Source organism: Erinaceus europaeus, chromosome 3 (genome assembly GCF_950295315.1).
Source record: "Erinaceus europaeus chromosome 3, mEriEur2.1, whole genome shotgun sequence".
NCBI lineage: Eukaryota > Metazoa > Chordata > Mammalia > Eulipotyphla > Erinaceidae > Erinaceus > Erinaceus europaeus.
In genome coordinates, this window is record NC_080164.1 from 134,468,445 (window position 1) to 134,495,765 (window position 27,321).

Consider the following 27,321-nt stretch of genomic DNA (forward strand, 5'->3'; position numbering starts at 1 on the left):
TATATAAATATTGTTAACTATAAACCCCATCAATCTTTCTGGGGCCCATATTCATCTCAGGAGCCTGTATAACCTCTGCATCCTTGTAGGTCTGAGCTCATATTCTGTAGTCATGGTCAGGAACATTCCAGGCTGTACTAATTTCAGGAACCATCTTCCTCAAGTGGTAGAGTATGTTGCCTAACCTCCCTTGAAGAACGGGTCTGTTCCAACCATTGTTGATTCACATTTGTGGGTCCTATAAGGGGCCCACAAATAGGGTATATTATGTTGTTCCTGATGGAGAGGACGAGTTAAAGTGGAGAGAGGGATTTATCAGAGGCCCATCAGGTCTGTGTGGGAATCCCAGGACTCCCTGACTAGGGCCCCAGGTGATGGGGGGGCCTGGTAATGACTAAAATGTCACCAATAAAGTATGCCAGTCTCTAGCCTTTATCCAGGTTTTGTAGTCCTTACTTTGTCTGACAAGGTTAGCCTTTTAGAATGATTAAGGGAAGTGAAATAGGAAGTAGGTGAGGAGGGTATCTAGGTCTAAATGGAAACTGATTTATGATGTCTTATTTAGTTTTTTCTGCTTGCTTACTGCATTTATTGACTCACTGAAAACTATTGTGCACTTTTGCTTTAAGGTATATATTGCCTAATAATTTTCAGAGGTTTTCTGCTGGATTCTATGTATACTATCATATTATCTGCAAAGAGTGAGAGTTTGACTTCTTCCCTTCCAATCTGTATTCCTTTGATTGCTTTCTCTTGCCTGATTGCTATGGCGAGAATTTCTAATACTATGTTGAAGAGTAATGGTGATAATGGACAGCCCTGTCTAGTCCCGATCTGAGGGGGAATGCTTTCAGCCTCTGTCCATTGAGTATGATGTTGGCTGTAGATTTGCTGTATATAGACTCTACTATCTTAAGGAATTTTTCATCAATTCCTATTTTTTGTAGTATTTTGAGCATGAAAGGATGTTGGATTTTGTCAAAAACTGTCTCTGCATACATTGAGATAATCAGGTGATGGCCGTATTGCCACTCCAAACACAAGTGAGATTCTGATAACAAAGAATAAGAATGGATGCAAATAAAAATATGCTTATTTACTTATCATAGGTTCTACCACAATATTACAGAAATATGGAAATACTTTCATTTTATTTTCTCCCCTTTTTTATACTTTGTAAAATAGAAAATAGCAAGCTACTGACGATATATATATATATATATATATATATATATATATATATATTATTACACTTATTTTTACTACTTATAAGGTATAGAAATTGAGAACGAGGGAGGGATGGATGGATGGAATTAAGGAGGGAGGGAGAAAGAGAACTGTAGTACTGCTTCACTGCTCATGAAGCTTTCTTCCTGCAGGAGGAGACCAGGAGCCTGAACCCTGATCTTTGTTCAAATTCAAGTAACATAAATTAGAAGAGTTTTAAAACAATTTAATGCAGTAGACATTTTCATTCAAAAGAAATTATGGTGGAAACTCACTACACGAAACAGATAATGTCAGAGCATCTGGATTTCCTGGATTTGCACACATTTGCTATTTTTTTCTTCCCATTTTTATGTGTTTTTTCACCTCTAAGGATGGTATTTATTTGGAAAAAAAGGTTACCTTCTTTTTCTGTAGTTAATATGCTACCATAGCCAAAGATTTATTGTACTGTATTTTTTTCCAACTGTAGGGATAATGAACAAGAGTTCACTATGAAGAGTTGATATACAAACTAAATAAATTAGTTTTTAATGTAAGTTTCAAGAATGACATGATACTTCGAGTTCCCTGAAAAAAAGGTTGAGTCACTTCTCCTTCTTCTCCTCCTCCTCCTCCTCCTCCTCCTTCGTCTTCTTCTCTCTCTCTCTCTCTTTTTTACAAAGATGGCTATTTTGAGATGTCATACCTTAAAATACAGAATAGATTTGTGCAGTTTCTTTTTTTTAAATATTTATTTAATTTATTTATTCCCTTTTGTTGCCCTTGTTGTTTTATTGTTGTAGTTATTATTGTTGTCGTAGTTGTTGGATAGGACAGAGAGAAATGGAGAGAGGTGGGGAAGACAGAGGGGGGGAGAGAAAGACACCTGCAGACCTGCTTCACCACCTGTGAAGCGACTCCCCTGCAAGTGGGGAGTCAGGGCTCGAACCGGGATCCTCATGCCGGTCCTTGTGCTTTGCGCCACCTGTGCTTAACCTGCTGTGCTACAGCCCGACTCCCGATTTGTGCAGTTTCTATCAGGCTTAGTGCATGTGCAGATCTAGGCATCATGCACTCTATGCTGAAGACCGGAAAACTGGTTCAAGACAAAGAATCAGCCTGGCATACATTTTCTATTTTATTTCTTCCCTATTTTATGTGCTTTTTCACATCTAGGGATGGTGTTTATTTGGAAAAAAAAAAGTTTGCTTTCTTTTGCCCTAGTTAATTTGCTTAAAACCTGATGAATAACACATAAAAAGTAGAGAGAAGCTGCTCCATTAATTCTTTGTTGCTTACTATTACACTTTCTGGGATCTTATAAAGTTTTGAAACTTTGATTGTTAACTGAAGGTTCTACAGGAAAAAGGAAGATCTCCTTTGTTTAGACAAACATGCCTGAAGATTTCCATAATTTATACACTGTTACTAGAGTTGATCATAGACTCTGACTTCCATACAATTTATCTTACAGTTCATTTATTTATCAAAATTAATTGATATCAAAAGGAATAAAGAATATTAACAGAATGAGCCAGTCTAATATCAGAACAAATGTGCTATGGAATTAAGGAGAAAAGCTTTGGAATTATACTGGATTTAGATTTCAGATATGTATGTGTTTTTGACCCTTGAGCCACTGCCTTATTTAGTTTTTCTCAATTATGAGTTATTTATCTGTAAAATGTGGTAAGTAAAACAATATACCAAAGGATCTGTGTTAGGATGAAGTTATGTATTTTAAATATATTCACATGTATTTTTATTAGTTAAAATCACTAATACAATAAATATAAGGCTTAAGACCCCCAAAGTGAAGTAACTTCCGTAAGCTCATATTGCAACAACCTGAACCATATGGCTACTGAGTAGTCTCTATGTAGTGCACTTTGCTCGAAAGTAGTTAGGAGTCTCCTCCATTTCAGATATTGAGGAATTGTTATATCTTGCTTAAAAGAGTTGCACATATGTCTTTACATATTATGGTGTGGAACTGAGCATGTATAAAATGAATACATCCTCTGAAGTGATGGTTTTCAAATATGTTATGCCATCTCATGTTGAATTTTCTCTTTAGAATACATTTAGTATGTACAATTTGACATGTTTGGTAGCCACTTAAAAAACCATATGTCTTTTTCCTTTATGCCATGTGTCCTGTAAACCTAGTGGACTGCTCACTATGCATAATTTAACTGTTCTTGGAATTCACTTTTACTTTTCTATAAATACATTGTTTGTCTTAACCAATGAATACTATTTCTGAATTCCTTTTGCTTTCTCTCAGAAGTTATAGCTTTAGACTATATTAACAACTAAAAATCTTTAGCATATGTTTCTGATTGTATGTTTTGTAATTTGTGGTATGAATTATCACAATTTTCTTTTTTATATATTTATTTATTTATTTTCCCTTTTGTTGCCCTTGTTGTTTTTCATTGTTGTAGTTATTATTGTTGTTGTTGGATAAGACAGAAAGAAATGAGAGAGGAGGGGAAGACAGAGAGGGGGAGAGAAAGATAGACACCTACAGACCTGTTTCACCACTTGTGAAGTGACTCCCCTGCAGGTGAGGAGCTGGGGGCTCAAACTGGGATCCTTACTCTGGTAAATGTGCTTTGTGCCACGTGCACTTAACCAGCTGCACTACTGCCCAACTCCCCCACAGTTTTCTTTTTAAAGAGTTAGAGCAAAAACACTTTTATTTATTTAAAAATTTATGTTTGCATGCGTGTAGTGTCAGGGCCTTATATATGTGTGTTTATGTTTCAGATTTGATGAATTTTTCCTTTGACGTAGGTTTATAGATGCAGGGACAGAGAGTTTGAGATAGCAAAGCCATAGTATCTCTATATGGTGTTTGACATCAGGGCTCTACCCATAACAAGGTTCACACCCTACTGAGTGATGTATCTTCTGGTCCCAAGCAGTTTTACATCTGATGTGAAAGTTACTTTTTTTAAAGGAAAAATAGTGATAATAAAGCAAGAAGTGCAACCTGGACCCGGTTTAGTATATTGCATCAAAGCATGGAAGTCTGGGGAAGGAAGAAGGAAACGGAAGGTGTCGGGGCTGGGGGTCAGGAGCAGGGTTAGGGATCTTGGTGCATGATAGTAAAAAAGGACCTAAGCTGAGTGTGATAAGGTTTAGCAGATGTCTATCATGGGTGGGAGATGAAAAATCATGCCCACATGTCCATAACTGTACTATAATTCATTAATCCCTCAATAAAGTTGGGGGGAAAAAGGAAAAAAAAAAGCAATGAAAGACTTAGTGAACATGATGATGAATATACTTTGAAACAAAGGCAATAAGTAGGGTTGTTTGTTTTCCTGGTACCATTAAGCATATTAAGATTAAATAATTATTTTATATATCATCTCAAGAGTAAATAATACAAAAACTGAGTTATTTGGAGATGACATTATAATTCTCTAGTAGAATATTGGAAGTATCAAGCTATGACTGAATGAAGAATAGACTCTGGAACAAAAGACACTGCAGCATTTAAAAAAAATTTTTTTTTATTTAAGAAAGGATTAATTAACAAAACCATAGGGTAGGAGGGGTACAACTCCACACAATTCACACCACCCAATCTCCATATCCCACCCCCTCCCCCGATAGCTTTCCCATTCTCTATCCCTCTGGGAGCATGGACCCAGGGTCATTGAGGGTTGCAGAAGGTAGAAGGTCTGGCTTCTGTAATTTTTTTTTTTACAAACCTAACTGTGAGTTTGTCTTCATCTGCAAATAATAACACATTACTTCCCCCCCTGGGATTAAGATATAACATTAATTTTTTTCCCTCACATAACAGAAAATACTTGAGACAGGCTTCAAATTTAGATGAATTAGCAATAATATGATATAATTTAGAACTAGATCCCACCCCATTTTCCCACACTGTATGTAATAACAATTTATTTCCCTCTGTTAACTTCATTCTGTAGGTTTTGCATCAGTTCTAGGGTAACACTAATCTGCCCAGCAACTGGGAATATCTGTTGCTGAAATTGTCTTTTTGAAAGCTCCCTTTTCTTGCAAATCACCTTCGCAGTTCATTGGAAAAAAACTGAGTCAGTAGTGAGACTACATAATTGGAACTGAACTATGTTCAGTATTGCTAAAATGTGGAAAGAGGGTAAAGCACAAGTGAAACTCGAAAAGAAAATACAGACCAATCCTGGAAGGTCATATTTAGTAGTGGAAAAGTTTCTTCCCTTGTATTCTTTCTTCTCTTTATAAATAAGTTTATGTGGGGTGTCAGGCTGGTGGACCACATGGTTGAGTGCAATTGCTTCTAGGTGCAAAGACTCAAGGTCAAGCCAAGGCCCCCACCTTCAGAGGCAAGCTTCACTAACAGTGAAATGGTCCTGCAGTTATCGCTCTTCCTCTCTTCTTCTTGATTTCCTCTCCCCTCTCAAATTCTGTCTCTAATACATAAATTAAATATGTAGAAAACTCTTTAAAATATAATAAAGTTTGAGTTCATATGCTGCTCAGTACTGGAAAATAAATTATGCTGTCCCATTCGCTGTGGATTTATAGTTGGTTACGATTCTGTATCTTCAAAATAAATCTCCGTGCTTCTCTCTACAAGGAATACACTTTTTAAAAATAAAATTTAGTCTTCTTTTTTACTGTTACTTATTTATTCATTATTTTTATTTGATAAGACAGAAAAATTGAAGGGGCAAAGGGGAGGTAAAGAGAAATAGAGAAAGATTCCTGCAGCACTGCTTCATTGCTAGTGAAGCTTCCTCTGTGCCGATGAGGACCAGGGGCTTGTACCCAAGTCCTCGTGTATTGCAATGTATGTGTGCACCCAGGTGTGGCACTCCCCAGCTGCCAAAGTTAGTTTTCTAATAGGAAAAAATGTATACTCTTTTTCTGACTCATTTTGTGAATTATTTTTTTGAAATAGTTGCCACTTATATAAGGAATCATATCTGTACTGAAAGGCATCATCAAGAGAAACTGGAGGGGTCCAGGCAGTGGTGCACTGGGTTAAGTGCACACATTATCAATCGGAAGGACCCAGGCTCCAGCCCCCTTCCTCCCCACCTGCAGGGGTTCTGTTTCAGGAGTAGTGAAGCAGGGCTGCAGGTGTCTATCTTTCTTTCTTTATCTTCCTAGCCTCTCTCAGTTCCTCTCTGCCCTACCTCATAAAAATTAGAAAGGAAGGAAGGAAGGAAGAAAGGAAGAAAGAAAGAAAGAAAGAGAAAGAAAGAAAGAAAGAAAGAAAGAAAGAAAGAAAGAAAGAAAGAAAGAGAAAAGGGAAAAAAAGGGGAGCAGTGGATTCATCGTCCTATTGTTGTCGTGCTGGCGCTGAGCTCCAGCAATATCTCTGATGGTAAAAACAGAGAAGCTGAACAGTTGTTTTGTTGGGGTTCATGCTCACAGATTAGTTAAATGTGTCCTATAATTAAATCTTGTAACATGTTGTTTAATGGAAAGCTATAGGCAAGGTACCATCATAACTATACTGTATGTAAAAGGGCTTTGATCTAATATCTTTAGAAAAGGAGGTTATTTTATCTGATGGTCATCAACTTTTCAGAGTGTAGGTGAGGTCTCACTACTGTGATTATTGTGTCTTTATTACTAAAAATGAATTTGGTGGAAATATAGAACTAATAGTGCAATAATACTATTATTATATATTATATTACATATTATTATATATTATAATAGTATATTTTTATGCTATCTCAGATCACATCTTCTCTCAAGCTTTGCTCACTAATAGAGATAGTATCTAATGTCCTTGAGTTGTGTTTTGACTATTTGGATTCTCAAAAAATGCACATCCCAATATATCTTCTCTCTGGAAAATTTAGTAGATTTTTTCTGCTTTTTGAGCTAATATCAGCAAATTTAATGAGGAAGTAATGGAGTCAGACTGATATATAGCAAGCTATGATCTTTTGAAAACTATAACTATAAACTATTGAAAACTGATAATTTGAAAACTATAATCTAACTATAAAACTATAAATTATTGCTTATATTTGAAGTATTCCCTTAACGTTTGTTGAATTAATTAATTCATTTATTTATTGCCTCTAAGGTTATTGCTGGGGCTCAGTACAGGCTGTACACATCCACTGCTTCTGAAGTCCTTTTCACCCCCTTTTTTGGGGGGTGGGGTAGGTGGGTGGCTTAATGGTTTGCAATTGACAGTAAAATACAGTAATTTGTGCATGTGTAACCTTTCTTAGCTTTACACATAAAAATCTAGCCCCCCTCTAGGTCCTCCTCTGCTTTTGTTTTTTGATTAGAGAGAACAGAGAGGAGGGGAAGATAGAGAGGGACAGAGAAAGAGACACCTTCAGGCCTGCTTCACCATGTGTGAAGGGACCCCTGCATGTGGGGAGCCAAGGGCTCTCCTTGCACAGGTAGGTGGTTGTTGTGCTTTATACTATGTGCACTTAACCTGGTGTGCTACCACCAACCCCCTTCTTTGCTGAATTTACAATTGAAGACTCAAGTCTTAGAGTCTTAGGAACATTCTGTTTTACTGTACTCTCTCCATGCTCCCCCTGAATTTCAAGAAAAAGAATGAGTTGTAATTGGTTTTTCTTCCTCCTTCCCCTCCTCTTCTCCCTCCCTTTTCCTCCCCATCAGGGTTATTGCTAGGTGGTCCTTGAAAAAATAGTCTGCTTGGAATGGTGGAATATTTTTTTTCAGATTGAAGGTGACAGACAGGAGGAAGAAACAGAGGAGAGAGACAGAGAGACATCACAACACTATTCAACCACCTGTGGAGTTTCCTTCAAGCACAGGTCCACATTGCATGGTTAAGTGTATTCTCTATCAGGTGAGGTATCTCTCAGCCTCACACTGACTGTCCTGAAGGGGATTTGAGATTATTAATGAAAACTAATAAAATAAAGGCATACATAAAATTAATTTGAATTAATTCCTACCATATATATGATTACTTGCTATTTGGTTGTACAGACAGCTGATGCTACTTGTTAAAAATTTTTTCCCTGGTTCTGGTGGTGGCACACCTGGTTGAGTGCACATGTTACAATGAGAAAGGACCCAGGTTCAAATCCCCAGTCCCCATCTGCAGAGAGAAAGATTTTCAAGTGGTGAAGCAGGGCTACAGGTGTCCCCTTCCCTCTTGATATCTGGCTGTCTCTATCAAATAAATAAAGATTTAAAAAAAACCTTCCCATGTAAGTGAGTTTTTCCCCTATTTTAACTTTGGTCTGCATATTCAATGACTCCTGTAGAGCTATTTCTGTTGGGGAATCCCTTTCTTAATTACTGATTAGTATACTAACCAATATATTCATCTTTATCATAACTAGACAGTGTAGTGGTGGTGTGGGGGGGAGAGGAATGACCTTGAAGTCTCTTTCAATTTAATGGTGTGACAATTTAAAACTCTAAATAACAGAATAAAAAAAAATTCCGTATTTCTGATGTCAATGTTTTCCACAGTAACTGTGGTATCAAATGTTTTCTCTAATTATATTTGTTAGTTTCTTCTCTTGGACAAGTTTTAATTAACTTGTAAAATGAAGATCAATACTCATTGTGGATATATTGCAACTTACAACAAGCATATATAGTGTTCAGAACAATTTAATTACTGTAATTGTAGCACAGAAGATACTTAGCAACTGTCCTTTATTATTGCCAATCTCCTCTTTTAAGTTATTCAGTAAAGAAATTGGGAAATTAACTTCCAAATATTCACTCTCAAAAATACACTCTAAACTTTGGAGGGATGGGGTGTTATGGGGGTGAGTTATAGGAGGATGAACGGTTATCTCATGCACATCATCATGGATATTAACATCTTATTAAGGTATAAACAAGAATACTTGTAGTACTTGCATTGATTATAGGAAAATATAATTTTGAAATGCTGGGTATTTCAAATACTCACTTTTGCCCCAAATAAGACTTGTTTAACTCTTATTGCTATCTTAAGCCTTAGATGAGAGCTTTGTTTTGATTCATAAGACAAAATATACAAGTATGTTCACTTGTATCATGCTTCTTATTCACTGTATATAAAATTGTGAACATGGATATTTTCTTTAGTAATACATACCAGCTTATGCTATGGTTTCTCAACTTTGACACTAATTACATTTCAGCTAGTAATTCTTTCTGAAATGTGATATGGGGACTGTGGGAATTTTGAGTTGCTTTAAGGATGTCTAGCTGGAAACCTTATAAGATGCTATTACAGATATTAACCCCTCACACACATATATAGACACACATACATAAATATATTTTTATGAAATCTTATTAGTGATTTAATAATGATTAACAAGATTATAAGGTAACAGGGGTACATTTTCATATACTTCCCACCACCAGAATTCCATGTCCCATTCCCTCCATTGGAACTGTCTCTTTTCTTTCTTTCTTTTTTATTTAATTTATTGTCTTTATTGGGTAGAGACAGTCAGAAATTGAGAGGGAAGAGGGTGATAGGGAGGGAGAGAGAAAGAGAGATACCTGTAGCACTACTGCTTCACCACTCGCAAAGCTTTCCCTCTGCAAATGGGGATCAGGGGCTTGAATCTGGGTCCTTGCACAATGAAACAAGTGTTCTCATCAACCAGGTGCTCCACCACCCGGCCCCACGAATCCCTTTTCTTTATCCTTCTGGCATATGGACCAAAATTCTTTATGGAGTGCATAAGGTGCAAGGTCTGACATCTGTAATTGCTGCTCTGCTGGATATAGATGTTGGCAGATCAATCCATATCCCTAGCCTGTTTCTATCTTCCCCTAGTCGGGTAGGGGTATGGAGAGGTGAGACTTTGGGACATGCTGGTGAGGTTACCTGCCCAGGGAAGCCAGGATGGCATTATAGTCGTGCCTGCAACTTTGTGGTTGAAAGGTGGTAAGATATAAAGCGAGACAAATTGTTTATTAAACAGGAATCCAAAGGTAGGAAAAGAACAGATGAAATTGTGTGTGTGTGTGTGTGTGTGTGTGTGTGTGTGTGTGTGTGTGTAGGGGGTCTTTGTGTGGGAAGACACTAGAAAGTCTATTTTAGGTATATTCCAAGGGGCCCATGACTTTAGTAATTTTTGCCTGAACCTGATAACTAACATAAAGGTATACTTAAAATATTGTCTGGAAAGGTGGTTTCAGAGTTTAGAACAAATAATAATTTTGACAAAACCTGCAGACATTACTAGATGTCCATAGTGGAACCAAAGATGCATGTTGATTTAACTATGATCTGCCTACTCATCTAATAATTAATTTATAAAGCAAATAGATATTTAGTTGTGCTGTATATGCTAATCTCAGAATTTTCATTCAAGGGAACAATGCATTCTGTACATTCAGTGTTTTTGAGATATGAATTGTGTACTATAATATTCAGTAATAATAGCTTATTGAAATTTAAAAAGAAGGAAGCAGAAGCAGCTTTCTCAAAAAGCAATTGATTTGAGGCAGTTAAAACAGTAATACACAGTGTGGGGGGGGATAACACAACCTCTTTTTCTTTATCTAGCCATCTGTATGTTTATACCTACATAGATGAAGGTTATCTATCACATATAAATTATGAATCATGTATAAATTATATATGTAATTTTAGTTATTTCCCCAAGTCATTAAGTTACAATTTGCTCCACATTATATGAACAAAATCATAATATAATATTTTCAGATAATTAGTCCAAACACCCAATTTTACTTCTCAATTTCGAATTCATTAATAGAATATGTAAATATCTTCTTTATATTATGAATTTTATGAAATCATCTGTTTCTTAGAAGAAAGCATTTTTAGATAGTAGAGAGGAGAAGCATGCATAAATTTCCTATAAACCTCTCTTAAGAGGTTTATTTGAAGAAAATCTTTTGACCAGAACATCCTAACAATGATAGCATACATTTATATTGTAATTGCTTTCATGTATCTAGTAATATATCACTATATTAAAAACTTCAAGTAAACCATATTACCAAATTATTCATTTTGATTTATTGATTTTCTTATACACATATTTTTCAACCAAAAAAAAAAAGAATAAGGTTGATAATTTATATTAAGGTGAATTTAAGTGACTGAGGTCAGTTTTATCAAAAACACCTGTAATTCTGCCTGGTGGTAATGAGTGTTTCAGGATCCACCTGCTATTGAATGATCTACAAGGAATGCCTGTGTTTTTCATGGCAGGTCAGTTATGAATTCCTGGAATTCCTATGCACATCCGTTTGTCGCTACAGGATTAAGTTCAGTGTGACTGCCTTCATAATGAAAGTGCTATAGTTTGCAAACTTGTTCTACTTTTGTCTAGTTGCACAGATGTGCTCCTACTCAATACCAAAAATGATTCAAGTGGATCATTAAGATGAATAAACATAACTATTTGGGTTCTGCAATTCTCTGGTGTTTAGTCATGTCTAGACATAGTTCTAGTGTCCCAGAAACACTAAAATGAGGACAAGGACATTTAAATTTAATGTAACCTTATTCCCATGGAAACTGAGAAAGCCAGAAGTAGAGAAAAATAATGTATGGTTCTAGCTGAACAATTAGATTTAGTGGTGTGATTGGCGGATGTGCCAGATCAGTGGGTAGTGAAACCAACATTTTTTGGTCATCATTCTGTTTGTTTGTTTAACTATCTGCCACGATGGTTATCACCCAGGTTTGCTACTTGAAGAGTAACTCTACTTTTTTGTTTTTCTTTCAGAGAGAGAAATAAAGAAAGAAAAAGAGGGGGAGGAGGGAGAGGGAGAAGGAGGGAGAGAGGGAGGAGGGAGAGAGAGGAGAGAGAGGGGAGAGAGAGAGAGAGGGAGAGAGAGGGAGGGAGAGAGAGGGAGAGGGAGAGGGAAAGGGAGAGAGAGAAAGGTATTGAACTGCTCCACTTTTTGTGAAGCTTCCCCCCTATAGGCTGGGAATGGTGGTTTGAACCTGGTTTCTCAGGCTTGGTAATATGTGTGCTCACCAGAGTTCAACACTGCTGACCACTGTCATTGTTTTTAGGCAATAGTTTTTTTTCACCAAAGCTTGTGTCTCTAAATTTATTTACAAGAATTTTATTTCCAAATTCAATATTGTGTGAGTAGTCTTGGTTAATACATTTTTAAACAGGCTTGCACTTTTGTAGCTAAAGACCACAATACTTAAAGAGGGTACTAGATTGGGGGCTAGGCAGTAGCGCAGAGGTTAAGCGCACATGGCGCAAAGCGCAAGGAGGCAAGTAAGGATCCTGGTTCAAGCCCCCAGCTCCCCACCTGCAGAGGGGTCGCTTTGCAAGCGGTGAAGAAGGTCTGCAGGTGTTTATTTTTCTCTCCTCCTCTCTCGATTTCTCTCTGTCCTATCCAACAACAACAACAGCTGTTAACAACCACAAGGGCAACAACAAGGGCAACAAAATGGGAAAAATAGCCTCCAGGAGCAATGGACTCGTAATGCTGGCACCAAACACCAGCAATCACCCTGGAGGCAAAAAAAAAAAAGAAGGTACTAGATAAGCATAAGCATATTGAATATGCACATATATGTCTGTATATGTGTGTGTATATGTACATGATGATGTTGGCCATATTTATATATTTCTATGAATCTTTATATAGATTATTAACAGCTTATAGCATATACATGTTTGCATATAAAGCAACATTATGCTTAAATGTGCATGTCTGTAGTGTGTAGAAGATTTTCATTTCATTTGGGATCCTAAGAATTCTTTTCATCTTTCTCAAGTCAAAATATTTTTATCTTATATTCTATAATAGGCTATTTAAACACACTTCTCATCCTATCAACTGTTATTTATTTAGTACCTCAGCTTTAGCATTGCTGATAGACTCATGTTAACATTGGTAGCTCTTGAAGAAACTGACCCTTGAGTGCAGTGAAAGCTATAGTACCCCTGACAAGGAATAAGCCAGCTAATCTCCTTTGGTTTCAAACACCATGCTGTTTAAAAGTAGGTTAGTTGCACAGTGGATTGTGGCATAATAGGTTGTAAAGATGTTCTTTGAGTCAGAGTTCAAGTATTTTGGGTTGTACAGCTAGCTTGGTTCTCATAGGACAGTAAGTGAACATGTTGAGATACACACACCATGAGTGAATGTGTGTATATGTGTTCATATGTACATTTTCTTTTCTTTTTAAAAAAATTTATTTATTTATTTATTTATTATTGTACAGAGACAGAGAGAAATTGAGAGGGGAGGGGGAGATAGAGAGGAAGAGAGACAGAGATATACCTGCAGACCTTCTTCACCACCCATGAAGCTTTCCCCTTGCAGGTGGGGACCAGGGTTTTGAACCCAGGTCCTTGAGTGATATAATGTGTGCACTTAACTATGTGTGCTAGCCACCACCTGGCCCCCACATGTACATTTTCATCCATGAATTCCTTTTGGAGTCATGGCACTGTACACTGGGAGGGTCGCCATATTTTAAGATACCTTGCCATAGCTGAGACCTACCTTTCAAAAGTGTATCTGATATTTCTGTAAGAAGCATTTGATTATATAGAGATGATATTTTCTGAAATACAGTGGATATTTACCAGCCAATAACTTTGAGAATGGTTATAATCTCTTTGGGTGATTAAGAATGGTTAGATTTTTTTCTTAATTAAACTTGTAATTTGGATTACAGATTTTGTTTAAGATAATAAAATGTTACAAACTTGGGAATAGTTTATGGTTGATTAATAGTAGCCATCTGTTTATTGTTTCAAAATAGCTTTCCATAAGATATCAATTTATTTAGATATGATTTTATGACTATATCTTGATCTCGAAATCTAGATTTATTTATTTATTTATTTGGTCATCACTGGGGCTTCACCCTTATAGACTGACTTGCTTCCCCCAAATGGACCGAAATAAAGATAGAGACAAAAAGAGAGAGAGACAGACAGAGAGAGAGAGAGAGAGAGGCCACAGTACTGAACCTTCCTTCGGTGAAGTAGGGTCTGGGCTTGAACCTGGGTTGTGCCTGTGACAAAGCAGAAACACTGTCTGAGTTCTACCTCAGATAATTGCTACCCAACCTCCAAACCTTGATTGCTTTAAAAGTGGCATCATCCTTTCTTTCTGTGAAATTTAATCTTTCATTTTTTTTCTTTCTTAACATTTTCTTTAGTTCAGTTTTGTTCAACAAAAAGAAAAGCATTTGAGAGTAACAACATGTTTATGTATTTTTTTCTTAATTGCTCTCCAATAATTGTTCATAATAATTTCTTCTCTTGTATCTAGATAATGGTCTTTAAATAATCAACCTTGTATGGGTATCATAATGAATGTTTAATTTTAGTTATATAAGAAACATGCACTGCTTTTTAACAATATGGTAACATTGATGCTGCTTTTTAACTCAGTTTTGTGTTCTTTGTCTTTCAGTGAATTTATTGGATTCACGTACTGTCATGGGGGACCTGGGATGGATTGCTTTTCCAAAAAACGGGGTAAGTGTTTATGAAATTTTTCTCATGGCATGCATAAGATATTTGAGTGGACATCATGTTAAATATCACGCTTAGCTGAAAATCAACTGAATCTATGTACTGTTAAGAGAAAAGGGATATGGAGTGGCAGAATCCTTTATCTGCTTTGCCATAAACCTTAGCCAGGTTAAGCCACTAGAGCTTCTATGCTGTGGTATCCCCTTTATTTCTCTGTCTCTTGTCTATCTGAACAAAAAAGTTGGCTGAAAGCAGTGAGGTCTTGACAAAGACAAAAATAAGTGTGAAAGACAAGAGGGGGTATATATGTGGAGAAGGAAGGTGACCTTTAGCTTTTACTGGGAGAAGGTGGCAAATAGGAAAGTAATTTTAATGTTTGGTAAGCAGTTGCATTATTTTCTTCTTTATATATTTCTTCATAAAGGAATGTGATGTTTCTTTTTTTTTTCTCAAAGATTTTTATTTTATTTATGAGAAAGATAGGAGGAGAGAGAAAGAACCAGACATCACTCTGGCACATGTGCCGCTGGGAATCGAACTCTGACTTGGGACCTCATGCTTGAGTCCAAAGCCTTATCACTGCGCCACATTCCAGACCACGGAATGTGATGTTTGTTTAGTGAATATCATATATATAAATATATATATATGTTCACTAAAGAAAATGTATTTATATGTAGCTTGACTTGCTATTCATTGGCCTTTGTCTTGGCTACATTAAACAGAGAATAAAAGTCATTGATTATTGTTGAATTAGATTATAATGTTTGTTGTTTCTGAGGCTTCAATACAATTTTGTTCTCTACAGTTGGACATGAAAATACTAAAGAAACTACTATACGGTCCAGTAATATTAAATGTTTCTTGAGTTATCAGGTTAATTATCATTGAAAAGTTTTCTTTCAATTTTTTAATTCTTCACTAGAAATATTTGCAAAGATGTTTCATTGAATGATTTTTAAATTTGAAATGTTTGCAAATTTTATAATCATTTGATAGTGTTAATCAATAGACTATGTTTAAGATAACATGTATATATTACATCCAAAACATGCGCACAAGATCCTACTCATATTGTGTATGCTTGTTATAATTGATTGGTGTTGAAACATTTTCATTAACTGAAGGCCAGAGTTCATATTAATTACCTTATATTGTTTTACATTCTGTGTTTTTTAAATTTTATTTTCTTTATTTAGTTATTGGATAGAGACAGCCAGAAATATAGAGGAAGAGGGTGGTAGAGAGGGAGTGAGACAGAGACACCTGAAGCCATGCTTCACCACCTGCAAAGCTTTCCCCTACAGGTGGGGACCAGGAGCTTGAACTGGGGTCCTTGTGCATTGTAACATGTGTGCTCAATCAGGTGTGCCACCACCCGGCCCACTGTGTTTTGTTTTTTCATCTCAGGGACTTAACTACAATTAACCAACTTTTTTCCAGAAAGAAAAAAATCAAAGACTGAGAGACAGAGAAAGAGAGGGAAAGAACCCATGTCCCCTGTAGTGTCATGAAGTACTGGCACAAACCTAGGTCACACACATGGCAAAGTGACATCTTCATGTTGTGTGTTTTAACAAATTTGTAAAGACATGTGTTCACCATACAACATCATATAGAAAAGTGTCATTGCCTTAAAAATCCCCTGTGCTTCATCTGGTCATATTTCATTCCTCTCTCCTTTTGTCCTCTCTAGTCCTAGGACACTCTTATTCTTTCCATGGTTTCCATAGTTTTGCCTACTCAGGAGTCACACACTAGCTGGATGACTTTTCAGATAGATTTCTTTCATGTAGCAACACACACCTATGGGCACCAACGAATTTTAGTGACCTGATAGTCTATTTTTTATAATTAAATTACACCACTTTTTTAGGAGGGGGTTGGAATAAAATCTATCTTATAATTATGTTTTTGTTGAGTAACTGCGTAGCAGCAAACTATAAGTCTAGAGTTTACAAAAATTAGCTAGCTTAAGAACATAACTATTTTTAAAGGTGAAAGTTGCGTATGGCTCTTATTTGAACTAAAATTATGAAAGTGTTTAGATGAATAAGCCACATAATGATTATCACATTTTTCTAATTGAATCATTTGGTTTAGTAAAAGTACACCCAATAGACTGATCTGAAGTATTATTTAAGACATTCTTTCCTCTTCTCCACTTAAACTAGGAATCTCATATTAATGTCTTTAAAAATTTATCTACTCACACTTTGAAGATGGTTTCTGCTTTTTTCTACTCATATTGGAATTATTTCCATAAACTTTTGGGACATTTAATATTGATTAACCTATATGATCTAAGCATGGATGTAAATAGCATTGTTTCCTGGAAAATATTAGCTAGTATTATCAAGGCTTATTCTTATGAGAATAACATTAATGGGTACAGTGTTTATTTAAAGCAGATTAAGTCCTTATAGAAATTCCACTATTGCTCTTTTTCCATATGTTTTCCTTCTAAGTGCTGACAAAATACACCTGCCTCCTTTGCTCTAGTGGAACCTACCTTTTCCCCACTGAGTTCTCCGTACTTCCTGGAGCACACAATATGTAAGCATCTACATCCCCTGGGCATCAACTCTGAATTGTGTTGCAATTTCTGTTTTTATTAGTGCTATATTTTCTGTTCTACCTAAATAGGCTAAGTGTTCTTTTGTGATCTTTTCTTATGTTGCTCTTAGGGGCTATTACGATCACTCATAATAATTTATTCATTTGAGAAAGATTTCAGAATATTGACTTAAATCATCTTTGTACTAAAAGGAAAACAAAGTAACCTACTCTCTGCCTAGGGGAAAAAGAATAAACAATGGCCTTACAATGAGGACACTTCAAAAATAGGAGTTTGTAGTTTGTTTTTCTTTAATTTTATTATCACTTTGTCTTATTTTCTGATTGCTTTGAGATAGAAAGAGTTTATTTACTTTAGAAGTTGAAAATAATTCAAATTTAGCTTACTCAAAATGAATTGTGAATACATTGTTAGTGCTTCATGGGGATTCTTTTCAACCAAAACCAATTTAAACTGGTTAGTTCTATTCCAATTTGCATATTGCGCAAAAGTGTATGTATGTGTGTTGCATATGATTCTCTCTCCCTCAAATTTAATAAAGATGAGAAGAAATATTTGATCACTGCTAATCTTCGATATTTTTGTTACCATCAAGGTGGGTTTTACTGGAAACTTAATTTAGTTTGACTTTGCTTTCTACAAAGGAAAAGAGAGATAATACCATGCATTGAGGCCCGCACTGAGCATGGAGAGGCTAATAAAGATTACAGTAATGCTGAAGTGGATTTAAAAAAAAAGAACACATTAATGGATATAGGAAAGCTTTTTATTTGGACAGTGAAAAAAAAGCATTCTAAAGGGAGTAGATATTATACAATATAATGCAAATGCCAGTATAATGAAGAACAATTCTATTCCAAAGTAGCTTTGTATTTATTTTATTTTAAAAAAGACCAAAAAGCGCACCCATCCTGTAAGATAATTAAGATAAATAATTTAAGGAATTCTAGATAGTCAATTAGCATACACTGACGTTTACAAGAATAATTTTGCATTAGATTTCCCACATGGAAACTTAGCAATTATGAAGAAAGTTCTTTCAGATGTCCAGCTCTTTTATTGCACATGAGATGAATGTATTTAGTTTTTGACATGTGCAGTTATGAATTAAAAGTAAATGCAGAATATCTGTGCAAAGTATTGACAATCACATGTTTTATATGCTGTTTGTTTTTTCCAGTCCCTATAAAATAGTGCAAATATTTTGTTTTTCAGAGTCTCTCAAAACTCTTGTCCTTTATAAAGAAACTCATAAATATAGACAGGAAAAAAGACTTTTATGCTTCATATCTTCTTGTTACTCCTTTCTCTTTGACCCATCTGAAACTACATAGTTAAAATTTTCATCCATTAGATTGCTATTAAGGTAAAACTTCCTTAAGAAAATATAATTCAATGTCTTCCTGTTATAGTTGATACTATAAAATACTTGCTCCCTCCATTCAAACCCATATTTTTTTCTCTCTAGTTTATAGTTTGTACAGCTGTATTATCCGTACTTCTCTTCTTAGCTTTCTATTCAAATCCTTAATTCATCTGAATCAGGACCCCTTCCCCATTGGTATGTTTAAAAGAGGGAGAATAAATGTGAATAGAATTTGAGAAAGGACATATACAGGTTACTGTTATTTCTCTTATGATGTCAAACCTGTATTAAAAGTCAGTTCCCACTATAATTTATACTTATTTTATAAGGAATGTTAATATTTTCCTTTCCCCTTTTTGTAGATGGAGATTTCTATATTTCTGTCTATATATTTCTTTGTCAGATGATATGATCCATAACAAAGTCTAGACTTAAAATTATATTACATCTGAAAAATCTTCTGCTCTCTCTGATATTTTAGCTAGCTTTCAAGTATGAACATAATGATTTTTCGTGTTCCATATTTCTACTCATTAATGAAAATGCTGACTAAAACAGGCCTTGTAGAGGGCCCCAGGGGCCAAACACCAGGTATTTGGGGGGAATATTTTGATTGTTATTTGTCATCTTCTATCCGCCCCAACTGTTTTCAATTCAAGTGACAGTGCTTGTATGTAAGTCAATTTGAATTAATTTTGCAAGCAAAATGCTTTATGGTTCTGAGTACATAATCTCCCTCTCCCACAGAGAAAAAATATACTGTAATCATTCAGCATTCCTGTTGATTATTTCCATTAACGGCAGCAGGGGAAGAGAGAATGCACAAGACTCCTCTTGCGTTTGAAGTTTTCTTGAGGCATTTGCTATTCATTGCCTTATTCTCTCTCAATTTTTTTTTCCTGTTACACTGTTCAGTGTTTCCACTAATGCAGAAAATGATGGTCCAAATTGTTCAGCCTGGAATCTATGTTCTCTGGAGCTTAGCTCCTGCTATCTTTGTGATCTTATATTCCACCACATTTCCCTCAAATGAACTGTTTTCTCTCTTAACTCCCCAAAGAATTCCATACATTTCTAGCTCGAGTGTGTTGCAAAAATTACTTGAAATACCCTATCCACCACTCTCCATAGACTCTATCTCAACGATGATCTTTTTAAAAAAAATTTCAAGGTTCAATTTACGTTTTACAACGTGAAACCTTTTGTTCCCTCCTGGAAGGGCGATCACTCCTTAGAGTTTATAAGTCAAAACAGCACAATATTTATATTGAAAAGGTTAAAAAAGAAGATATTTAAAATGTTACCTATTGTTGCTGTGAATATCATAACCCTCCATAGTGTAAGGATCTTTGTGTCTTTGTCTAGTCACCTTTTGGCTTAGATATGCATTTATACTTACTGTGAATTTACGTATCTGTGACTCACCAGTATTGTAAGTATCTAAATCTTCCTAAAAAGCTGTACATTTAAAAACCAGAAATAGGGGGCTGGGCAGTAGCACAGCAGGTTAAGTGCAATATGGCACGAAGCACAAGGACCTGCTTAAGGATCCTGGTTTCAGCCCCAGGCTCCCAATCTGCAGAGCATTGCTTCACAAGCGGTGAAGCAGGTCTGCCAGTGTCATTCTTTCTCTTCCCCCTCTCTGTCTTCCTCTCTTCTCTCAATTTCTCTCTGTCCTATCCAACAGCAACAACAGCAATAACAATAGTAACAACAACAACAAGGGCAACAAAATGGGAAAAATGGCCTCCAGGAGCAGTGGATTCGTAGTGCAGACACTGAGGCCCAGCAATAATTCTGGAGGCAAAACAAACAAACAAACAAACAAAAAACAATAACAAAAGGCAGTAGTGCATATGGTTAAGCGCCCAGATTACAGTGTGCAAGGACCCATGTTCAAGCTTCTGGTCCCTACTTGCAGAAGGATAGCTTCATGAGTGGTGAAGCAGGGCTGTAGGTCTTGGGGTCTGTGTCTCTCTCTGTCTCTCTCTGTCTCTCTCTGTCTCTGTCTCTCTATCTCTCCCTATCTTTCCCTCCCCTCTCAATTTCTCTCTGACTCTGTTCAATGATAAAAAAAAAATAGAAATGTGAAAAGAGACACCAAAGTTCTGTGGCTATTGGTGGTTGATGCTTCAGGTTCAAACCTTAGACTTAGCACATACAAATCCTATGTAGTTCTGTTGTGCTCTGGCCCTAGATTTAGTGACTTTTGTTTTGCTTTTGCGTCATCTATGGGGCTTCACCACTATGGTTGACATTTTCAGATAGAAAGAACAGAGAGGCAGAGATAAAGGGAAAGAAATCACAGAACTGGAGCTTTTTTCAGTGCAGTGGGGCAGGATTTGAATTCAAGTTGCACACATGATGAAACAATGTATTATAAAAGTGAGCTCTTTTGCTGGCCTTGGTTATTGATTATCATGTAAAAATGAGTTAAAACACTTTATCTGATTACTTAAGTTTTTTGTATCATGTAAAAATGAGTCAAAAACACTTTATTTGATTACTTAAGTTCACCAAAATATTATTATGATAGTTGGGTTGAGGAATATGATAAAGTCATGTAGTATAGCTATAGCTGTTGATAGACATCTTTACCACTGGGAGGATTGCTTAAAATTGTATCTGGTCTGCATTTTAAAAAATATTTATTTGTTTATTACCTTTTGTTGCCCTTGTTTTATTGTTATTGTCACCATTGTTAGATAGGACAGAGAGAAATGGAGAGAGGAGGGGACGATAGAGAGGAGAAGAGAAAGGTAGACACCTGCAGACCTGTTTCACCACTTGTGAAATGACTCCCCTGTAGGTGGGGAGTCAGGGGCTTGAACCAGGTTGCTTACGCCAGTCCTTGCGCTTTGTGCCATGTGCGCTTAACCCTCTGCGCTACAGCCCGACTCCCTCTGGTCTGCATTCTAACTGGTATCTCTAATGTATTCTGGTAAGAAAACATTTCCCCAAGTCCAAAGTTGTTTTCACATATAAACTTGATTTTGCTATACAGATAAATATTCATGTGAGATAGTTGCTTCTGAAAATCTGTGAGAAATGGCTTATTTTAGCATGTAAATGATATAATTTTTAAAATCTGGGTCTATAATGCATATGAATTATACCTAGAATTCAATTGGAGTGTCCTATTTGATTTATTGAAATTTTATTAGGTAATCAAAATTATTCTATTTGATTTATTTAAAATATCAGTGTTATTTGCTTCAGTATTCTTACGTTTCTGAACTTCATTGTGACTGATTCAACATTCTTTGATTGCCATCATTTTATGTAACACAAATATTTCTGTACATTCATGCTATTTTGACTGTTTATTTGTAGCTTCATCTAGTTATCATTAGTAGGAGTAATGCTAATAGTACTCTGTTAGTTCATTGTTTCCTTAGAGCCCAAGAAAAGCACCCTTGTGACCACTGACCTGGTTTTGAAAGTCCCAGTGCTGCATCTGATGTCAAATCTCTTGCTTAGAAGCAAGGTATAGTAACAGAAGAGGAAGATGACTTTAATATCAATTTATTTTGCTCTTTTTATATGTATTTACATGATTTCAGCGCTTCCAAAATATTATGAATATTTAATGCACTAAGCTGTGAATCTGAATTTACTTGAGAAGATACAGTTTGAGTCAACTCTGTACCTGGATTTTTAAATCAAAATCACAGAAACTGAAAATAATATGTATACATGCTTCGTGAATGATCTACTCTACATTATATACATTAGGCCAGAACAGCTACTATGGCTATTAAGAAGATTCATTTAATGTGTTTCATTTTCCGTAGATAAGGCAAAAAGACAAAGCATTGCTCCACTGTATGTGCAATGAAGGATGGAACCCAGGACCTCAATCAGTCTACTCAAGAGAACCTACCCAGTCAAGTTTAATTTCACACATAGTTTTGCATAGTTGGGTAGACACGGACTTTATGTTGATTGTAACATGCAAATATTATAGGCTCTGCTGTGATTGCAGACTATTCAAGTAGTACAAGGTTATTCAATTTATTCCACAGATTCTTGCAATCTGCAAAAATAGATGGCATAATGATGAGTATAATTCTGAGATATAAAGTTATTTCATTAGTCATGCTTCTCTGGTTTACTGTCTTCTTTGTTTTGATACCAGATTGAATTACTGGATATTAAGAAGAAAGTAGTGAAGGTGATAAGGTATAACATTTGTGCCACCTTATAGTTTTAATTACTTAAAAAATTAAAATATATCATAAGTTCTTTGATCAAAACACTTTGGTGGTGGACAAAGTGTAAACATAATTTTAACAGATGTGGAAGTACATTCATAAAACAAAATCTTATAAATCAGCATTATCTCAACAAAAAAAGAAAAAAATTAATACTAATATCAGAAAAATATTAAAATACTATTAATCACTAAGGTAAATGGATGATATCATGTCATCAGATGTTGATAGTGATTTCTAGCTAGTTATCAGTTATATTCAGTTGCACTAGTAGTGCACATAAGTTCATTACTGATTGTATACTACATCTAACTTAACTGTATCTATACATTTACCTCTGTCTGCCCTTTTCTTTCCTTCCTTCCTTTTTTTGTTTAATGCCAGAGATGCAATCCAGGGTTTCATATAAGTTAGTCATCAGTTTTTCTACTGTGCTGAAGCTTGAACTGTGTCTGTAAATATATCTCTCTATAAAATCTCTTTATCACTTAGCTGTCGATGTATATCTCTAAGAAAACAAAATGTATGCTAAAGGTATCAAAAGTAGTAGTAGTTCATAGTTTAGATTTGTGTAAGTCTAATTCAGAAGTTACATTTGTAGCCTAGGTAGAGTGGTCAAGCTTGAGAATTTGGGCACTAAGGAGTAAATTTGGAGGGCCCAGGTGGTAGCGCACCTGGTTGACCACCATTACAATGCACAAAGACCCAGGTTCGAGCCTCTGGTCCCCACCTACAGGGGGAAAGCTTTGTGGGTGGTAAAGCAGTGCTGCAGGTATCTGTCTCTTTCCCTCTCTATCACCCCCTTCCCTCTTGATTTTGGGCTGTCTTTATCTAATGCATAAATATTTTTAAAAAAGGAATTTATTTTTGGTGGCCTGGGAGGTGGTTCAGTGGATAAGTTACATTTCCTACCCTTGTTTATCCACGTTGAGGGCAAGGTCCTATAGGAGTCCACAAAGGGGGTCTATTACATTGCTCTTGTTGGAGATGACTGTTGACAGAGGTGAGACTGATCCAGTTTATATTCTTTCTGCTTTTCTGTATCCTCTATCATATGAGGATACAGCAAGAAGATGTTTGTCTACAAGTTAGGAATCAGATCTGCTGGTACGTTAATCTTAGATTTCTCAGCCTTCAGAATTGTGATACATAAGTATTTGTTGTTTCAGTTACTTATTGTATGACATTTGCTGTAACATCCTGCATTGACTAAGACAGTTGACAATTTCTTTTTTTTAAATTTTTTATTTAAGAAAGGATTAATGAACAAAAATATAAGGTAGGAGGGGTACAACTCCACACAATTCCCACCACCCAATCTCCATAACCCACCCCCTCCCATGATAGCTTTCCCATTCTCTAGCCCTCTGGGAGCATGGACCCAGGGTCATTGAGGGTTGCAGAAGGTAGAAGGTCTGGCTTCTGTAATTGCTTCCCCGCTGAACATGGGCGTTGACTGGTCGGTCCATACTCCCAGTCTGCCTCTCTCTTTCCCTAGTTAGGTGTGTCTCTGGGGAAGCTGAGCTCCAGGACACATTGGTGGGGTCTTCAATCCAGGGAAGCCTGGCCAGCATCCTGGTGGCATCTGGAACCTGGTGATTGAAAAGAGAGTTAACATACAAAGCCAAACAAATTGTTGAACAATCATGGATCCCAAGCTTGGAACAGTGCAGAGGAAGTGTTAGGGAGGTACTCACTGCAAACTCTAGTGTACTTGTGCTTTCAGGTATATATTTTGCAGTAGTTTATGGATATGTGTGAACATAAGCTCTCTCTCACAGAAACTGGTGTATATCTAGGTTATGGGACTTTGTTGGAAAGTGAACTACCTGAGATGAAATTAGAGTGTACTATAAAAGGAAAGGTCTCACCCGAGTAATGAAGCTGAAGGGTTGTCATTCCACACGTGAAGTCTCTGGACACAGTCTGAGGTGAAGCATGTTGAGGTGGCAATCGTTGCATTGGTTATGTTGTGATCGGAGGATGCAATATTATTTGGTTTGGATTGGGAGATGCATACGGGAAAGTGGGCCCTATCCAAGGGTTCCAGGACTGGGGGAAGTAGGGGCTCTATAGTGGAGATGTGAGGTTCCTGCTGTCTTAGGGTTCAAAAAGACAATCGATAGTTAATGTTATCATCACATTATTTGTTAATTGGGTTAACTTTGAAAGGTCCTTTTGTTAGGGTTTGCTGTACAGTATCCAGTATCTTGTATATAGCTGTGCTATTGGATGCTTCTAATCTACTTGGTCTAGGCTTTTGAGAGAGTCCGCATATCAAATACATAGCCTATATATTAAAAAGATTCAGTTTGTGTTTTGAGAAACTTTGAGACATACAATTGATTTTCCCCCTCTCATATTAATTAACTACTGATTTATATGTCTACATTTTGCTAGGAGTGTACATAAACACCGTTCCCACCACCAAAAGACTGTAACCCATCCCTCCCACCCACTCCTACCCCCCACTGGCCCAGGAAGCTGCATGTCTACCCCTCACCACTGGGTTTTTACTTTGGTGCCCTACTTACAATTTGATCAGGTCCTGCTTTTAGTTTCCCTTTCAGATCTTCTTAGTCAACTTCTGTTGATGAGTGGGATCATCCCATATTCATCTTTATCTTTCTGACTTAGTTCACTTAACATAATTCCTTCTAGCTCTGTCCAAGATGGGTCAGAGAAGGTGGGTTCATTGTTCTTGATAGCTGCATTTTACTTTTAAAAAAAAATTCTGTAATGGAGGATTAGTGGTTTACAGTACACAGTAAAATACAGTAGTTTGTACATGCATAACTTTTCCCAGTTTTCCACGTAACAATTCAGTTTCCACTAGGTCCTCCTCTGCCATCATGTTCCAGGAACCCCCACCCCCAGAGTCTTTTACTTTGGTGCATTACACCAACTCTAGTCCAAGTTATGCTTAGTGTTTTCCCTTATGATCTTGGTTTTCAACTTCTGCCTATGAGGGGGATCATCCCATATTCATCCTTTTGTTTCTGATTTATCTCACTTAGCATGATTTCTTCAAGCTCCATACAAGATGGGGTGAAGAAGATGAATTCACCATTTTAAACAGCTGAGTAGTATTCCATAGTGTATATATATATATATATCACAACTTCTATTTTTTACCATGTGCGCTAACCTGCTGCACTACCACCCGGTCTCAGCACCTTCTATTTTTCTAATGTAGTATTTAAATATTAAATTGTCTGGTATAGAAAAGATGACAAGAACATGAAAGACCTTTCACTCATGTTTAAATTGCAAGTTCTATAAAGTGACTATCATAAATTTACTATACAAGACAGATCTTTAGTTTTCAAATACTTAAGGATGCCTAAATCTCCTCAATTGATACCAGTATTGTATCAATTTATTATGGTTTACTGAAGATAGTCTGAGACACTGGTGTGTTAATCCAAAGACTTGAAATACTTAAGTTAGTTTAAAGTATTAACTAAGTGGAACTATTAAATAAGTTTCTCTTTATAATATATGGTATGGGAAATTTATTATGTTAATAAACTTGCTGGTTTCTGAAAACCTCAAGAAATATTCTACCTTATGAATAACTTCATAATGAATATTTAGAGCAATATGGTTTAGAGAATATTTCATTTAAACAAATAACTTTTCTTTAAAGCCTATCTGAATACAGTGATACAGTAAATTAGTAAAGGGATATGTTTTCCCTTAATTATAATGGCATATAGAGTAGCCTCAGAATTATTTTCCTTCAGGTGTCCAAAATTGTTGTCCAAGGCACAATAACAAGTAACTATTGACACTTTGCTCCTGGAAATAAACCTATACATAGTTGCTAATAGGCAGAATGATCTTCATCAGGTTTTATCTATGTCTGTTTTATAGAAATGTGGTGACGAACATATTTAAAATTTTTTTTATTGGGTAGAGGGTTAATGGTTTACAGCCTCTCATCTCCCTGGATCCCAGTGTCCCTTCATCTTTTCCCTTCATCTCCTTCCTCCAGTCCTTTGCTTTGGTGTAATATGCTGCACTCAGCCCAGGTTCTACCTTATGTCCTCCCCTACTGTCCTTTACTCTTAAGTTCTACCTATAAGAAGATCATTTGATACTTGCCTTTCTCTTTCCAGCTTGTCTCATTCAATATGGTATACTCAAGTTCTGACCACAATATTGCAGAGAAGGTGACCTTATCATTTTTATCAGCTGCATAGTACTTCATTGCATATATGTACCACAACTTCCTTTGTTACTCTGCTCTTGGGAATTTTGGTCTCTTTCAAGTTTTGGCTATTATAGACTATTCTGCTATAAACATTGGCATGCATATGTATTTCAGATAGGTATTCTTGTTTTCCCTGGGGAAATCCCTAGGAGAGATATTCCTGGGTCATAAGGTGAAGGAGAATGAGGATGAATAGTATCATTAAATAATATTTCATTACTTTGAGTTTGTTTTATATGATAGAATAATTTGCATATAAACTGGCATACATGGTGTTCCACATTAGAACCTCAAGCAAACCACAT

General features: G+C 36.1%; 1 protein-coding gene across 1 annotated transcript in view; it reads left to right on the top strand.

Annotated features, from left to right (window-relative positions):
* Positions 1-27,321, top strand: part of EPHA5 (EPH receptor A5) — a 116,633-nt gene that overhangs the window by 16,774 nt on the left and 72,538 nt on the right. Inside the window, exons 2-3 of the mRNA XM_060188460.1 lie at positions 14,581-14,645; positions 16,865-17,031. Of these exons, the coding sequence (XP_060044443.1) occupies positions 14,581-14,645; positions 16,865-17,031 (232 nt within the window). The remainder of the gene's footprint in view (positions 1-14,580; positions 14,646-16,864; positions 17,032-27,321) is intronic.